This window comes from Callithrix jacchus, chromosome 4 (assembly GCF_049354715.1).
Source record: "Callithrix jacchus isolate 240 chromosome 4, calJac240_pri, whole genome shotgun sequence".
NCBI lineage: Eukaryota > Metazoa > Chordata > Mammalia > Primates > Cebidae > Callithrix > Callithrix jacchus.
Genome location: NC_133505.1, coordinates 80,858,093 through 80,876,594, shown reverse-complemented (window position 1 = coordinate 80,876,594; position 18,502 = coordinate 80,858,093). Strand labels below are relative to the sequence as shown.

The window sequence follows — 18,502 nt, the reverse complement described above, 5'->3', positions numbered from 1 at the left end:
GACACATATCTGAGTTTTATATTATGTTCACATGTCATGAAATAGAATTCATCTGATTTTTCCTTCCAAACATTAAAAAATGTAAAAACCATAAAAAAGGATGAGTTCGTGTCCTTTGTAGGGACATGGATGAATCTGGAAGCCATCATTCTCAGCAAACTGACACAAGAATAGAAAATCAAACACTGCATGTTCTCACTCATAGGCGGGTGTTGAACAGTAAAAACACATGGACACAGGGAGGGGAGCATCACACACTGGGGTCTGCTGCGGGGGAATAGGAGAGGGACAGCAGGGAGTAGGGAGGTTGGAGAGGGATAGCATGGGGAAAATTCCAGATATAGGTGACAGGGGGATGGAGGCAGCAAACCATATTGCCATGTATGTACCTATGCAACAATCCTGCATGTTCTGCACATGTACCCCAGAACCTAAAGTGCAATAAAATATCTATATATAAAAAAAAATTTTTTTTAAATCAGGCTGGGGGCAGTGGCTCACACCTGTAATTCCAGCACTTTAGGAGGCCGAGGCAGGGTTCAGGAGTTCAAGAGCAGCCCGACCAAGATGGTGAAACCCTGTCTCTACTAAAAATACAAAAATTAGCTGGGCATGGTGACCGGCACCTGTAATGCCAGGTATTCTGGAGGCTAAGGCAGAGAACTACTTGAACCCAGGAGGCAGAGGTTGCAGTGAGCCAAGATCATGCCACTGCACTCCAGCCTGGGCAACAGAGCAAGACTCCGTCTCAGAAAAAAAAAAAACGAAAAAAGGAAAAATCATTGCAGCTTACTGACCACACATTTCAGGCTAGAACCTTAATGTGACAACACCTGTATTATAGCAGTGTTATAACATTAATCATTAAGTAACTAGTAAGCATAGCAAGTTACTAGAATTTAAGTTCCACAAGACCAAAAAAGTCTATTTTGCTCCCAACACTTAGAACACTGTGCTCAATATGTATTTGCTGCATCAATAAATATTTCACTGAGAATACTAAATGTGCAAAAAGTATCAATGCTATCATCGACCCAAAATTATCACACATCATGTAATTTAAGTAAAGTACTAATATTCAGGAAGTTTTGCACTAACAGATATCAGATAAGCGAACCTAAAAGAAACCAGTAAGTTAGAGACATATGTATGTTAAAAGCACTTAAATTCTGAAAAAGAAAGAATTGAAACAGTAAAAAATTAAGCACACTATAGAAAAAAAAATACACTTTTGAAAGAGAACAAAAGTTTTATAAATGATATCATTGAATTTTTTTTTTTTTTTTTTTTTTTAAAGACAGGGTTTCACCATGTTGGCCAGGCTGGTCTTGAACTCCTGACCTCAGGTGATCCGCCCGCCTTGGCCTCCCAAAGAGCTGAGATTACAGGCATGAGCCACCAGGCCTGGCACCATTGAAATTAAAAAAAAAAAAAAAAAAATCCAACATATGGATTAAATAGATTACATAAAGATAAAAGTAAACTGGAAAATAGAGCTACAAAAATTATTCAGAATATGGTACAGAGATATAGTTCTTCATTCCATTAGCCATTTTTTTTTCCATTTTTGCTTTTAAACATAAAATATAGTTTAAGGGATTTTTTTTTAAATGATGGTTTTATGCCTATTAGGAGATCTAGAAATAATAATGCAGAAAGGTTAAAATCCACAGAGATAATGACTAAAATGTTTTCTTAACTAACAAAAGATATGAATCCCTTAAAAGAAGCACAGTGAAGGCCGGGTGCAGTGGCTCATGCCTATAATTCCAGCACTTCCGGAGGCTAAGGCAAGGCGATGACAAGGTCAAGAATTAAGACCATCCTGGGCAAGATGGTGAAACCCCAACTCTACTATAAATACAGAAATTAGCTGGTGTGGTGGTGTGTGCCTTGTAGTCCCAGCTACTTGGGAGGCTGAGGCAGGAGAATGACTTGAACCCAGGAAGTAGAGGTTGCAGTGAGTCGAGATCGTGCCACTGCACTCCAGCCTGGCAACAAAGCAAGACTCTGTCTCAAGGAGAAAAAAAAAAAAAGTAGCAGCAGCACAGTGAAACTGCAGAAGCTATGAATCAGCAGGGGAAAGATATGAAGACATTGCAAACTAAAATAAAGGTTTTCTCCTAATGCCACACTCATTTTCAAATAGAAAACCAGTCTAGTTGAAACCAATGATTTATATAAACCTGAGGAAAAAAAAAAAAGCTCAGAACAGTCTGAGCTGTATTAGGTATGCAAAATTTATCGGGTCCAGAGGCATAAGTAAGGTACTTCAGTTACAGCCCCCAACCCATGCCCAAAGGCAATTATTTAAAGGTGTTTTGTGCTTTTTCTTGCCTGAAGTTTCCTAACTAGCAGATAAATTATCTAAAATGTTGGCCAGGCCTGGTGATTCATATAATCCCAGCACTGTGAGAGGTTGAGGCAGGTGGATCACCTGAGGTCAGGAGTTCGAGACCAGCCTCACCAACATGGCAAAACCTCGTCTCCACTAAAAATGTAAAAATGTGCTGGGCATGGTGATGCATGCCTGTAATCCCAGCTACTGGAAAGGTCAAGGTGGGTGGATCACCTAAGGTCAGGAGTTCTAAACCAGAACGGCCAACATGGTGTGAAATTTTGTCTACTAAAATACAAAAATTAGCCAAACACTCTGGTGCACGCTTGTAGTCCCAGCAACTGGGGAGGCTTCACCTGGTAAGGTGAAGGTTGCAGTGAGCTGAGATAGTGCCACTGCACTTGCCTGGGAGACAGGAGACTCTGTCTCAAAAAAAAAAAGTACTGTATTGGCAAAAGCATATAGAAATTAACAAGATTTCAGTTTTTCCAATTATTTCTGAGAGTATTTGGTTAAAACAAACAAATGAATAAAAGGAACCTAAAACTAACAAGTATACTAGCTATTTACTAGCTATTCACATTTTGATAAAGTTTTAAAAATATATTTCTCCAAAATCTGGAAGGCCAGTACCTAATGACTGGATTACAAATTATTTCTAATTCTTAGATGTTTGATTACTATGGAGTTTTTGGCATTTAACTCAAAAGGAAAGTATTGTGGTGAGGTGCAGTGGCTCACACCTGTAATTACAGCACTTTAGGAGGCCAAGGTGGGTGGATCACTTGAGGTCAGGAGTTCGAGACCAGCCTGGTCAACAAGGCAAAACCCCATCACTACTAAAAATACAAAAATTATCTGGGCATGGTGGTGGGAGCCTGTAGTTCCAGTTACTAGGGAGGCTGAGGGAAGATCGTTTGAGCCTAGGAGAAGGAGTTTGCAGTGAGTCCAGATTGCCTCACTGCACTCCAGCCTGGGAAACAGGGTGAGATTCTGTCTCAAAAAGAATTGTATGATAATACTATAGGAAAACTATTTCCATATTCATATATTTAGTATGTAATCAGGATTTCTCAGCACTTGTATCTAAAAAAAAATTTTAAAAAGAAATTTCCCTCCATAGATACAATTGTTATGTGTCAATTTTTAAAAAAGAGTAGAATTGCTCTGCAAGTTTCCTTCAGGTAATACAGATTTATGAACAGGATGAACTAAATGAATAAAAAGGGATACCATCAGCTCACCCATTTTAAAAGATAAATTTCCAGTATTATTTTGCACAATAAATTTAATAATTATAAATATCTGTAATATTTGTAGATCAAATGTTCAATAATTATAATTGTTTTTTTAAATAAACTGTTCAGTATCAGTTTTATTTAACGTTAAGTGAAGTTTATTTTCAGTGAAGAATATCTCTTTATTACAGTATAATAGGATAATAGGATTTTCAATTACATAAAAGTATATCACATTAAGTTAAAATTTTATGGGAAACTGAACAAAAGAAATATGAATTTAAGCGGGAAAAGGCACAATATAAAATTTCTGCTTAAGAAGAGATGGTTCATGTATATTTAAAATAGATGATACTATCAAATCAGAATGATCTTTAGAGTTCACTAAATAAATAAATGTGTCCTGTAGGTTTTACTTTAAAACATAAATATTTACATTTAAAAAAATATAATAGGTGCGGTGGCACCTGCCTGTAATCTCAGCTACTCAGGAGTAATAAAGCATATGCTTTTACCAAAAATCGTAAGAAATATGAAAGCTATCTATATGTGCATGAAGACCAATGCCCTGCATAAGTTAGTGATAGAAAACATCTTTTATTTTTTTTTTGGTAGAGTCTCATTTTGTTGCCCAGGCCAATCTCAAACTCCTGGCATCAAGCAATTTCCCCACTTCATCCTACCAAGGTGCTGGGATTATAAGCGAAAGACAACATATGCCTGGACACATCGTTTATTTTCATTTACCAAGTTAACTCCTTTTTTTCTTTTTTTTCTTGTCTATCTAAAGAACACCTAAAAAGCAGCACTTTAGAAAATCCAGATGTTAAAATAAAAGCTAGGGAAACCTGCAGGGGGGAAAAACCTTAAGAATTTTTCCGTGTGAGTAACTTCATAAAGAAAAGCTTAATAGTATTAAGAAAAAAACATCAAATTCAATTAATTTCCTCATGGAAGTTCACGCCTGTAATCCCAGCATTTGGGAGGCCAGGGTGGGCAGATCGTTTAATGTCAAGAGTTCAAGACCAGCCTGACTAACATGGTGAAATTCCATCTCTACCAAAATACAGAAATTAGCCAGGTGTAGTGGTACCCGCCTGTAATCCCCGCTACTCAGGAGACTGAGGCAGGAGAATTGTTTGAACCTAGGAGAAGGAAGTTGGAGTGAGCCTATGTCATGCCACTGCACTCCAGCCTGGGCAAAAGAGTGAGACTCCATCTCAATCAATCAATCAATAAAACTTCCTTAAATTATGACAAAATACAGCTGTTGCAAAGAGAAAAAAAAACAGAAAGACAGGGTGAAAAAGTAAATGTAAAAGTTCTTTTAATTCTTACACTGTAAGTACAGGAAATACGTGAAGAAGGTGCTATTTTCAGATCAGCAAAAATTCAAGTTTGACCACATATTTTGCAAGATTATTGGGAAACAGAATCATACATTGCTAGCGGGGATGGCTAATGTTAATACCTACAGATAGGGAATTTGTCATTATATAACAAAATTACACGTGAATTTCAGCTCTGAAATAGCAACTGCAATTCTAGGAATCTATCCCACAAATAGACTACACAGATATAAAAAAATGTATATGCACAAGCTTTTATTAAAGTCTATGTGTAATAGCAAAAGGCTGGGGGAAAATCTCTATTTATCCATAGGGACAAACTAAATATCTACAGTATATCCATCCAATGGAGTACTATGTAACAATAAAAAGGATGATAAAGATCTGTAAACATTTTACTGTACAGTGAACTATATAACATCTTAAGTAAGAAAATCAAGGTGTCAGCAAAGTGTGGATAGTTCTTCCAAGAAAGGTGGTATATGCTTGTTTAAAAAAAAAAAAAAAAAAAAAAACCTAAGTCACATAATTTTGAAAACAAGTTGCTTCTAAGGAAAAGAAAAGAATAAAGGCAATCAAGACAAAAATTAGATTTCTCTGAAAATTACTTATTTTGAGATGTGATGCTGAAACCAAGCAAAAAAATTACATAATCAAAATTAAATTAAAATAAAAATAAAATGCAATTCCTCCTATTTAAAAAAAAAACCTAACTCTCTATTCGGTTGGCAGAATACCAGACAGAAATAAACAATTTCAAATGACTTAAAAATATAGTAATTTAAACACACATTCCTAGTGGGACACATATACCTGGTAGCGTCATTAAAAACAAACAAGGAAACAAAATAATTTAAAAATCTATTGTGAAACTATTTTATATATCTAATAAGACAAAACAAATACGTGGGGTTTTTTTTTTTTTTTTGAGACGGAATCTTGCTCTATCACCCAGGCTGAAGTGCAATGGTAAAACCTCAGCTCACTGCAAACTCTGCCTCCCGGGCTCAAGCAATTCTCCTTCCTCATCCTCCCAAGTACCTGGTACTTCAGGCACCTGCCATCACGCCTGGCTAATTTTTCTATTTTTAGTAGAGATAAGGTTTCCCATGTTGACCAGGCTGGTCTCAAACTCCTGACCTCAAGTGAACTGCTTGCCTTGGCCTCCCAAAGTGTGGAAATTACTGGCATGAGCCACTGTGCCCAACTCCAACTAAGTTATAAAATTAACGTCATTAGGAACAAAGACAGTAGACTCAAAAGAAAAATGACTGATACATTTTGATCACATAAGGAAATATACTTTCCTCATGGCAATAACCACCATAAGCAAAAAGAAAAGACTAGTGAAAAAACTGAGTTAAAATTTTAGCAATGGCCAGGTGCGGTGGCTCCTATCTGTAATATCAACACTTTGGGAGGCAGAGATGGGAGGATCACTTGAGGCCAGGAGTTCAAGACCAGAATAGCCAAAGTAGTGACACCCAGTTTCTATTAAAAATACAAGCTGGCCATGGTGCTGCATGCCTGTAATCCCAATTACTCATGTGGCTGAGGCGTAAGAATTTGCTGAATCCAGGAGATGGAGGTTGGAGTGAGCTGAGACTGTGCCACAGCACTCTATTCAAGGCAACAGAGCCAGACTCTTGTCTCAAACACACACACACGCACATGCACACACACGTGTATATATAGTAGCAACTAGAATCATAGCAAAAGGATAGTTTCTCCAAAATACCTTATTTCATCAAACCTATAAAAAAATTATTATATGACACACCATTATTGTATGTACTACTGTGCAAAACTTTTTATTTTTTAGAGATGGAGTCTCACTATGTTGTACAGGTAGCCTCAAACGCCTGTCCTAAAGCAATTCTCCCACCTTGATTTCCCAAAGTGCTAAGATTATAGGCGTTAGCCACTACACCCAGCCAAAAACATATTTTAGAATAATTAAAGCATGCCATGCTATCTTTTAAGATGCATCTAGATTTCAAAGATGTGCAAAATGTGAAAAAAAAGTGTGTCTTAGACTAAATATAAAAAGAATTCCTATGAATAATATTCTAAAGACCAGATAGAAAAACAGGCAAGGGATATTAAATGACAATTACTTAAAAAAAAAATTAGACTATACATATGAAATGTTCAACCTCACAAAAAATGAAATGGAAATTAAAACTACACTGAGATACTATTTTTCATTGGCAAAGATCAAAAGGCTGATGACAGATGTGTGGGGAAATAGATACTTTCAGATGTTGCTGGAACAAGTGTAAATCTGGTATACCAAAATTAGAAATGGACCAGTCCTAATAAAGCAGTGCTACTTTTAGGAATTCATTCCACAGATATGCTTGTATGTGTGCAAAATACCCCATATAGAAGACAAGTTTACACATTATTTTAGAAAAACATTAAAAAGTTAACAACACTGTAAATATCCATCAATAGGTGGTATTGGTTAATGGTATATATACATAATGCAATGGAATACTATGCACTCACTGAAAAGAATTAGGGTGCTTTTCTTTAGTGAAAGGAAGATAAACCTGGATGTTACTCCAAAACTTAGTTTAATGAATGTTTAAAGAATTAAAATTTTATCTGCCTTTCTTGTAATTTGTATCTCTTCTTAATGTACACAGTGCTAACATGAAGACCTTTTCCTGCACTATATGCAAACAGGGTAACTAAAATAATGCCACTTTGAATCCTTGAAGGTGTATCCAGCTTTATGACAGTAATTGTGTTTATATTTTATGGTGCCTAGTATTGATAAAATGTTATTTCCCTATATTAAACAGAGGAATACATTAAAAAAAAAAAAAGAATTAGGGTGCTTTTTATGAACCCTTACAGATGGTCTCCAAGATATATTAAGTTAAAGTAAGATCAGAAAAACCATGCACAGTATATTATCAATTGTGTAACATGGCAGGTGGAAATATTTTTCTTCTTTATAATGCATAAAACATCCCCAAAGAGATAAATAAGAAACTAGGAACACCATTTGCCTGTAGGGTAGGGAAAGTGGGTAACTTGGGTTCATAATTTTAAAATATTAAGTCTTCTTTTGAGGTAACAATTTTTTTTGTATATAATATTAAAAAAATATTTTGAACAACACTTGCCTTTTTCCCTTTTGAGGTTTCAGAATCCTCATCTTCATCCACACTGAGCAGATTTGTCCTACTACACAGAAGAGAAAAAAAATAAGGGGAAAAAAATCTTAAGTAGTAATTACAAGCCTTACATTAAATTCTGAGGTTTTATCTTCTATGTTCACCTAATTCAGGGAATCAGCAAACTTGTTCTATAAAGGGCCAGAATGTAGACTTTGCAGGCCATATGGTCTCTGTTGTGTCAAAAAAGCCATAAACAATATATGTGGCTATTTTCCAAATAATTATTAACTGAATTAGGTGGCAGACAAGATTAGCCTATAGGTCATAGTTTGCTGAACCCTACCATAAATAAATACATAATTTTGTTTATTTAGTTATGGATTTTATTTTTCCTTTCTGTCTTAGACTGACAATTAAGGGTAGAAAGAGAAACATAATAATGGAGAAGAGACAAACTGAAAGAAAAGAAAGCCTTAGCTAATGAAAAGGAAGTAATTCCAGTGATATTACCACGGTAAAATAGTTAAAACTTCTACCACTCATGGAAATACCAACCATTCAATGAGAAATCACTGGTTTGAAATTCTACAAGATTAAGCCGGGCACGGTGGCTCAAGCCTTTAATCCCAGCACTCTGGGAGGCCGAGGCAGGTGGATCACGAGGTCAAGAGATTGAGACCATCCTGGTCAACATGGTGAAACCCCGTCTCTACTAAAAATACAAAAAAAAAAAAAAGCTGGGCATGGTGGCGCGTGCCTGTAATCTCAGCTACTCAGGAGGCTGAGGCAGGAGAATTGCCTGAACCAGGAGGCGGGGGTTGAGGTAAGCCGAGATCGCGCTATTGCACTCCAGCCTGGGTAACAAGAGTGAAACTCTGTCTCAAAAAAAAAAAAAAAGAAATTCTACAAGATTAAACTAATGTATCTATTAACAGATTCATGTTAATAGATACATGTTCAAAAAGCTGACGGCCCTGAGAGTGATATGAACCAAAAAGTACAATTCATAAATGAAATGTACAGGACAGCTAGAATCTTGAAAGTTTTAAAAAAATGTATAACTACAGTAAACCTGCTACCAAAGAAAGTCAAATACAATCTTTTCGAAGACAAATCGGCTAAGGCATTTATTGTAAAGTCCTAGATATTTCCATAAAAATGTAAAATGTTTTCTTTCACTACTGTTTGTATACACCCCAAATTTTTTAATGCTAAAAATTCTCTTTGTAAACATTTTACAAACATGTGTAAAAGGTGGTATACTTCCTATGCAGCTTAATTTCAGATTTAATTCTAATTTTTCAAAACTATATACATACTGAATATAACAAAAATTATTTTAAAGTAATCAGAAAAAATATAAAAGAAATGAAAGAAAGAAAACCAGAAAATACTGACTTTAAATGAAAGACTTACCAGTTCAAAGCTCTCCTTCAAATAAAACTTCAAATCAACATCTCATAGGTGAAGGCACATAAAGTGGTAATGATGAACGGAGCTGTTGCCCAGACAGAAGTGAAGCACCTACAATATTTAGCCAATATATTCTGAATGACTTCTTGTATAAAAATTTCTTTAACATATTTATAGTTTTGGTAGAACTTTGTGTGTATATTTGGGTATCTCTGAATTTGTTGTCTCTTTTGGCCAGAAGAAAACCAGATCAGTAACTCAAAAACCTAAAGGAATGTTGACTTTTTTTTTCTTTTTAGACAGAGTCTCACTCTGTTGCCCAGGCTGGAATGCAATGGCATAATCTCAGCTCATTACAACCTCTGCCTCCAGGGTTCAAGCGATTCTCTTGCCTCAGCCTCCCAAGTAGCTGGGATTACAGGTGTGCACCACCACACCCAGCTAATTAACTTTTAGTAGAGATGGGGTCTCATCATGTTGGCCAGGCTGGTCTTGAACTCCTGACCTCAAAGGATCCACCTGCCTCAGCCTCCTAAAGTGCTGGGATTACAGGCGTGAGCCACCACAGCTGGCCAAAAAGCTAAATGTTGAATTTTTAAAACAAATCTCATGACATACAAAAAGTTCTATTAAAACTATCATTTAAAATTTTTACACGGCAGTCATTCCAAGTAGATTAACAAAGTGTAATGCACACTGCTTAACTTCGGTCTGGGTAAACACCTGTGTTTATCATTTATAATGGTTCTGTTTTCTCTGGTGACAATCTGACCTAAGATGGATGTGGTAGGGTTGGTGGTCACAACTGGGGAAGAAAGATAACTGTAGTATTTAAACTTTCATACAAAATACAAAGGTCTTAATCTGGGTTCACTTACTCCTGATAAATGGTGGCTTTTCAAATTGCTGCCTGAACAGAATGAGTCCCTTTTTAAAAAACAAAAAACAAATTTCCTTATTTTAAAGTGATCCATTGTACGATTTTAAATTATAAGGTTACATATATTACATGAATATATACATTTCAAAAGATGGAGAAAAATAACAGTAAAATTATTTAGCAATAAAGAATAATTTTTCTTTCCTTCAAGTGACTGGAAAAGAGTTAAATATTTTCTTAAGAATACCATACTACTAAAAATATTTCCATGGAATAGAAATTTTCTAATGAGAAGTTTTATTCTTATAAAATATCTGAGGGAAAAAAAAAATCCTTACTCTTTATCTGTATCTCCTTCACTTTCTTCTTCATGATCAAAGCTCCAATTATTTTTAAAACCTCCATCTCTCTTAGACTCTGATCTAGCCAAAGCTGAAATAAAAACAAACTGTAATAAGTATTCATTAATAGAGCTATTCAATATAAAACAAATATGAGCATTTCCCAAGCTCTCTTTTTCTAGGTTTTGTTTTAATTTCCTTGCCTTTGTCTATTTTTTGTAAACATCTGATTTCTTCCAAAGAGAAAAAGAAGAAATTAAAATCTGTTTTTACTGATTAATAGTAAGCAAACATGTGTTTGCTACCCAAAGCTCAGATTAGAAAGCTGCAATAAAAATGGAGGGTACATGAATATGTATGAATGTATAAAATCAGCCCTAAACCTCATCTTTGATCGCTGATTCTAGAAATAAGTACCTATAAACAGTTTGCTTGCCTGATTCATGAGAACTATATGCAGACTACTGGACTCTCCCTTAAACTCAATGAACTCAATGATACCTGTCTTTTAACAGAAGAAAAACAAAACAAGGTTTTCTGTTCTGGCAATGTGATTAAAACTTGACAATTTGAAAAACTCTAGATCAGAACCACCAAATGTGCTCATTATGAATTTTTTTTGAAACAGAGTCTTGCTCTGTCACCAGGCTAGAGTGCCAGTGGCGTGATCTTGGCTCACTGCAACCTCCGCTTCCCAGGTTCAAGCAATTCTCCTGCCTCAGCCTCCTGAGCAGCTGGTACTACAGGTGTGCACCACCACACCCTGTTAATTTTTGTATTTTTAGTAGAGACAGGGTTTCACCATGTTGGCCAGGATGGTCTCCATCTCTTGACTTCGTGATATGCTCACCTCATCCTCCCAAAGTGCTGGGATTACAGGCATAAGCCACCATGCCCGGCCCTCTTTATGAATTTTTAAAAATTTTATAAGTGCATGGATGAAAACCCTTGAAGCCATTAACAACTAGAAAGTGGGAACTTGGAAAGGTAAATGAAATTCCAAAGATGGCATTTCTCTCTTGGTACCATATGACCAAAAACCCGATGTCCTAGAACGAGGGCTTTATTAGGTTAACCTCAGGGCCCCAGAAAAATGAGAAGTCAGACCAAAAACCAGATAACCTAAAGGGCAATACTCTGACTGGGTAAACTAGAGAAAAACAAAACTAAACACTCACTGAAGAGGTAGTGGGGATAATTCTGATGTCTTAGGGTTGGCTCTGGCTTTTTGAGTCAAACTAAATTCAAAGTACATCCACCCAATGGTCAGTGCTATGGTCTGAATGCTTCCATCCCCCTAAAACTTATATATGAAATCCGAACACCAAGGTATAGATGGTATTAAGAAGTGGGGCCAGCTGGCGTGGTAGCTCATGCCTGTAATCCCAACACTTTGGGAGGCTGAGGTGGGCGGATCACAAGTTCATGAGATGGAGACCATCCTGGCTAACATAGTAAAACCCCATCTCTACTAAAAATACAAAAAATTAGCCCAGCATTCCCAGCTACTCGCGAGGCTAAGGCAGGAGAATCCTTGAACCCAGGAAGTGGAGGCTGCAGTGAGCCAAGATCGCCCCTTCCATTGCGTGAGGAGACAGCCAGAAGGCACCATCTGTGAAAAGTGCAACACTGAATCTGGACATCTTGATCTAACTTCCCAGCTTCCAGAATTCTGAGAAATGTCTGAAGTTTAAAACCTACTCAGTCTATGGACTTCAATATGCAGCCCAAATGAACTAAGGTAGTTAGGAAATCCCTAATCATAAGACCACAATTAACTAAAGTTTGTAGCCATAATTTTCACAACCTACAAGGCCATGAAAAACCCATAATTAAAATACCTCCCCATGAAAAGATGCTCAGCATCACTAACCATTAGAAAACACAAATCAAAACCACAATGAGATACTACTTCTTACCTATTAGGATAGCTTCTCTCTCTCTCTCTCTCTCTGTCTCTGTCTCTCTCTCTCTCTCTCTCGTTCTCATTCTCTCATTCTGTGTGTGTGTGTGTGTGTGTCTCTCTCTCTCTCTCTCTCTCTGTCTCAAGGTCTTGCTCTGTAGCCCAAGCTGGAGTACAGTGGCACCATGATGGTTCACTGCAGGCTTTGACCTCTTGGGCCCAAGTGATCTTCCTGTCTCACCCTATGGAGTAGATGGGATCACAGGTGCATGCCACCATGCTCAGGTAATTTTTAAATTTTTTTGTAGAGGTGAGGTCTTGCCAGTTTGCCCAGGCTGGTCTCAAACTCCTGGCCTCAAGCCATTCTCCATGCCTCAGCCACTTAAAGTGCTGGGAATACAGGTGTGAGCCACCCTGCCTGGCTGGTATTATTTACTTTGAAAAATGGAAAATAACAAGTATTGCCTAGGATGTGGGAGAAATTGGAACTCTTGTGCATTCCTAGTGGGAATGCAAAACAGTTCAGCCACTGTAGAAAAGAATTTGACAATTCCTCAAAAAGGTAAACATAGAATTACCATACGATCTAGCAATTTCACTTCTAGGTAGACATATACAATAACAAAAGCATGTACTCAATCAGACACTTGTATGCCAACGTTCATAGTAGCATTATTCACACAGTAAGCTAAATGGTGGAAGCAACCCAAATGTCTATCAACAGATTAATAAACAAAATGCAGTATTTGTGTACGTGTACACACATACACACAATGGAATGTTATTCAGCCTTAAAAGGATACAAACTGGATACAGGATACAAGATGGATGAATCTTGAAAACAGTATACTAAGTGGAATAAGCCAGATGCAAAAGGACAAATATTTTATGATTCCACTTTTATGAGGTACCCAGAAGAGGCAAAAAGTAGAATCAAGGTTACCAGAGGCTACAGGAAGTAGAGAAATGAAGAATTACTGTTTAATAGGTACACAGGTACTTCTTTACAATGATTTAAAAGATGCAAAAATAAATAACGGTGGCTGCACAACATTGTAAATGTCCTTAATACCGATGAATTGTATAAATGTGCACTTAAAAATGGTTAAATGGTAACTTTTATGTTATGTATGCTATACCATAATAAAAAAATTATTTTTAAAGGAAAAAAAAAAGCCTCAAAGTGACTAACATGAGCAAACAAAAATCTTCTCTAAAAAATATAAAACTTCAATGCAAGCCCCCAAAAAAAGTTTCAGAAGGCCGGGAGCAGTGACTCACACCTGTAATCCTAGCAGTTTGGGAGGCCAAGGTGGGTGGATCACCTGAGGTCAGGAGTTAAAGACCAGCCTGGCCATCATGGTGAAACACCATCGTTAAAAAAAAAAAAAAAGTTTCAGAAATATCATGAAGAGAAGGAAATAATTCTTAATGAGCAAACTATCAGTATACATAAAACTTCTTTACATATATTCTGGGATTAAAAACATACTAAATAAACAGTAGATAATGGAAACAAGGTTTCTCCCTGTAAGAAAAAGAAGTTACAAATAAGCAAAAGAGGAAAGATACAATGAACTCTGTGGTGCTAGGTTAGAGTAAGATATACCAGTGTAAACTCACTTTTATTTAATGCATATACAGATGGACAGGTATGTGTTGTAACATGGGTTATTATAGAGAGCGGCTGCTTTCTTAGAGGGTCTAGAAGCAATGACATCCCACTAGCAACAAGCACACCTACAACTAGATCTTGGTTTCTAAATACCGTTCTCTCTAATAAAAGGAGCCAGGACTCCTAGAAGAAATGACTGTTTCTAAGGTAGATACAGAAAAAACACCCTGAACCTGGTGTAACATATAGGGTCAGAATGCAAGAAAATTATTACTACTTTTTTAAAGATGGGGGCATGTCAAAAGGTAATAGAAGCCAACTTGAAAAAATTCCCAATGGCCAAAGTTAGAACAATTTTAGCAAAAATAAAAACATTAGCATTAGGTTCTAACTCCTAAATAAAATAAACAATCCTAAATCCATACTGATAAAAACAAATGATTGAATAAATAAATAAATGGAAAGAAGAGACACATGGTCCTGATAGATGAATTCCAAATAATGCATATACTCCCTTCTCCAAAGATAAAAATGAATCTTCCTTCCCTTGAGTATGAGCTCACCTTGGTAACTTACGTGAAAAGAACAGACCATAAAAGGGATGGGGAACAAACTGACAATGGAGAAACCTGACAAACACTACCTCAGCCAAGTGATCATGGTTAACATCCATAGTGATATGTCTCATTCATGGCATGCACTCTTTAATATGGTATGATGAAAACAGAACTTCTGCTTGGTGATCTTTTCCCTAAAACTCATAATGCCAGTTTAATCACAAGAAAACATCAGACAAACCCAAACAGAGGGATACTGTATAAAAGAACTGTATACAGTACTTTTTATAACTGTCAAGGTTATGAAAAACAAGGAAAGATTAAGAAATTGTAAAAGAATACAGCAGACTAAGGACACAAGACAACTAAATCCAAAGTCCTGGACTGGACTCTCAAATACAAAAAGGACATTAATGGAATAACTGGTGAAATCCAAAATAAAGTTTGTAGTTCAAATAATGGTAATAATACTGTAATACAAATGTTAAATCTCATAGTTATGACAAACATACGCTGGCTATATTTGGTGGCAACATTAGTGGAGGCTGATTAAAAGTTATACAGAAATTCTCTAAACCATCTTTGAAACTTCTACATAAATTTAAAAGTATTCCAAAAGAAAAAGTTTTAAAACACAAAAGGCTGGGCGTGGTGGCTCACACCTGTAATCTAAGCATTTTGCAAGGCCAAAGCGGGCAGATTACTTGAGCCTAGGCATTTGAGACCAGCCTGGGCAACATGACAAAATTCTGTCCCTATCAAAAAAAAAAAAAGAAAAAAAAAAATTAGCTTGGCAAGGTAGTGCATGCCTGTAGTACCAGCTACTGGGGAGACTGGGATAGGAGGACTGAATGGAGGATCAATTGAGCCTGGGAGGTTGAGGCTGCAGTGAGCCATGATCACACCACTGCAGTCCAGCCTGGGTTACACAGCCTGACTGTCCCAAAAAGAAATAAAAACAAATAAAAATTTAAAAACACCATGTAAAATGAAGCTATGCTTCAAAAGTCAAAAGAGATGTTACAATATATATGCACTAAAGAAACTGGGATTTTTTACACATAATTCTTTTTTTTCTTTGAGACAGAGTCTCACTCTGTTGACCATGCCTGGAGTACAGTGGTGTGATCTTGGCTCACTGCAACCTCCACCTCCCTGGTTCAAGCAATTCTGCCTCAGCCTCCTGAGTAGCTGGGATTACAGGCACAGGCCACCACAACCAGCTAATTTTTATATTGTTAGTAGAGATGGGGTTTCACCATGTTGGTCAGGCTGGTCTCTAACTTCTGACCTCATGATCTGCCCTCCTTGGCATCCCAAAGTGCTGGGATTACACGCATGAGCCACCACACCTGGACACTTACACACAATTCTAACAAATTCAATCATACCCTAATTACCTCCATGGAAGTAATAATTTCCAATGAGAGAAAAAATAAATTATAAAAAGAAATTTTTAAAGTTTGGGGGCAACTTGGAGTGGGGACAAAAACTTAGTATCTTCATTGCTACAGTGGGAGATGATGACTAGAAACAGAAAACAGGAAAATCTAAAAAAGGGTACTGAAACCACTTTGGAGGTCAAATTGGCAATACCTATTGAACTTGAAGTTGCACATCCCCAAGGACCCAATCATTCCATTGCTAAGTGACACCCTAGGTCAGATGTCAGAAAACTATGGCTCAGGCTGGGTGCAGCAGGTCACATCTGTAATTCTAGCACTTTGGGAGGCCAAGGCAGGCAGATCACTTGAGGCCAGAAGTTCAACAACAGCCTGGCCAACGTGTTGAGACCATGTCACTACTAAAAACACAAAAATCAGCTGGGCGTGGTGGTGCACATCTGTAATCCTAGCTACTTGGGAGGCTGAGGCACAAAAATCACTTGACCAAGGAGGTGTAGGTTGCAGTGAGCCAAGATCATGCCACTGTACTCTGGCCTGAGTGACACAGCAAGACTGTCTGAAAAGAGAAAAAGAAAAGAAAACTATGGCCCAGACACATTTGGCCTGCTGCCTGTTTTTAAGAGGCTCATAAGCCTAAAATGGCTTTCATATTTTTAATGACTGGAGGGAAAAAGTCAAAAGAATGTTTCATGACACATGAAAATTACATGAAATTCAAACGTCACTGCTCTTAAAAGTTTTATTGCAACATAGCAATACTTACTTATATTACCTCAGCCTTCTCATTGAAACGGCAGTGTTGAGTAACTGACAGAGACTGTATGAACTGCATATGTAAGATATTTACTATCTGGACCTTTACAGAAAAAGGCTGGTGACTTCTGCCCTAGAGAAACACTCACATGTACCAGGAAACAAACTTTTAAAAAAATGTTTTAATAGCAATATGAGACAGTAAAATGTTCGTAGCAGCAATGTATGCAATAGTAAAAAAGTGCATATAACCTAAATTTCCACAAATAGGGGATGTATACATAAGCAATTATATTTATACTATGGAACACTAAATTATAATGAAAATGAAAGTACTAGAGGTTTTTTGTTATTGCTGCTGTTTTGAGACAGAGTCTCATTCTGTTGCCCAGGGTGGACTGCAGTGGTGCAATCTTGGCTCACTGTAACTTCTGTCTCAGTGGTTCAAGTGATTCTACTGCCTCAGCCTCCCAAGTAGCACGCATGGCTAATTTATGTATATTTAGTGCAGACGGGGTTTCGCCATGTTAGCCAGGCTGGTCTCAAACTCCTGACCTCAAGCAATCCACCTGCCTCAACCTCCCAAAATGCTGGGATTACAGGCGTGATCTGACGCTCACAGCCTAGAGCTATTTTTTATCAACATGTTGAATCTCTCAAACCACGCTGTAATAATAAAAAGGAAGTAGGCCGGGTGCAGTGGCTCACGCCTATAATCCCAGCACTTTGGGAGGTGGGTGGATCACAAGGTCAAGAGATCGAGACCATCTTGGTCAACAAGGTGAAACCCCGTCTCTACTAAAAATACAAAAATTAGCTGGGCATGGTGGTGCACACCTGCAGTCCCAGCTACTCGGGAGGCTGAGGCAGGAGAATTGCTTGAACACAGGAGGCAGAGGTTGCGGTGAGCCGAGATCATGCCATTGCATTCCAGTGTGGGTAACAACAGCGAAACGCCATCTCAATAAATAAATAAATAAATAGTAAGTTACAAAAGAATATACTATAATATAATCTATAAATTTTAAAACATGCAAAATGATACATATATTTACACACACACACACGGTCAGAGATACATACATAAGGAGTAAAGTATAAAGGAATGCATGAGAATGACAACTATCAAATTAAGGGTAGTGATTATACCAGGAAAGGAGAATACAGAAAGAGTTGGGGTTGGTTTCATCCTAGCTTCAACTATATTGGTAATGTCTTCTTTAGGCTAGGAAAAAGAATATATATGTGTGTGATATTCTTCTTCATATTTCACATAAATGTGAAATACTTCCTAATAATTTTTAAACTGTCATCTATAAGATTTTTCAACAATGAAGAATATGAGAAAAACTTATAAGAAAAAATGTAACTCAGAAATATAAATGCAGCAACAGAAAATATAAAGAGAATTAAATGTGAACATTAGGAAAGCAATTTTAGGTGGCTGTGTAGGGAACTATCAAGATTTTCCAAAGCCTTGAGTCACCATGTTACAAGTCTGAGTACCCTGCTGCAGAGGCCATCTGAAGAAATCTTTAGACCACAGACATGGAACTTCTCTTCTCGACCAAACTGCAC

At 37.0% G+C, this 18,502-nt stretch overlaps 1 protein-coding gene and 1 long non-coding RNA gene across 35 annotated transcripts in view; one reads left to right on the top strand and one right to left on the bottom strand.

Moving 5' to 3' along the window:
• Nucleotides 1–18,502, bottom strand: part of SENP6 (SUMO specific peptidase 6) — a 115,531-nt gene that overhangs the window by 86,616 nt on the left and 10,413 nt on the right. For 6 of the 33 annotated variants that reach the window (XM_002746742.6, XM_008994686.5, XM_008994681.5 and 3 more), the window contains exons 2-3: nt 10,688–10,781; nt 8,063–8,123 (exon numbers count right to left, since the gene is read on the bottom strand). In XM_002746742.6, the coding sequence (XP_002746788.3) occupies nt 8,063–8,123; nt 10,688–10,781 (155 nt within the window). Of the gene's footprint in view, nt 1–8,062; nt 8,124–9,472; nt 9,581–10,687; nt 10,782–18,502 lie in introns of all 33 variants that reach the window. The other 27 variants (XM_008994682.5, XM_078369572.1, XM_078369563.1 and 24 more) reach the window with 7 other exon arrangements.
• The window catches only part of LOC118152892 (uncharacterized), a 46,962-nt gene that overhangs the window by 22,621 nt on the left and 5,839 nt on the right, over nt 1–18,502 (top strand). The gene's annotated exons all lie outside the window — the stretch shown is intronic.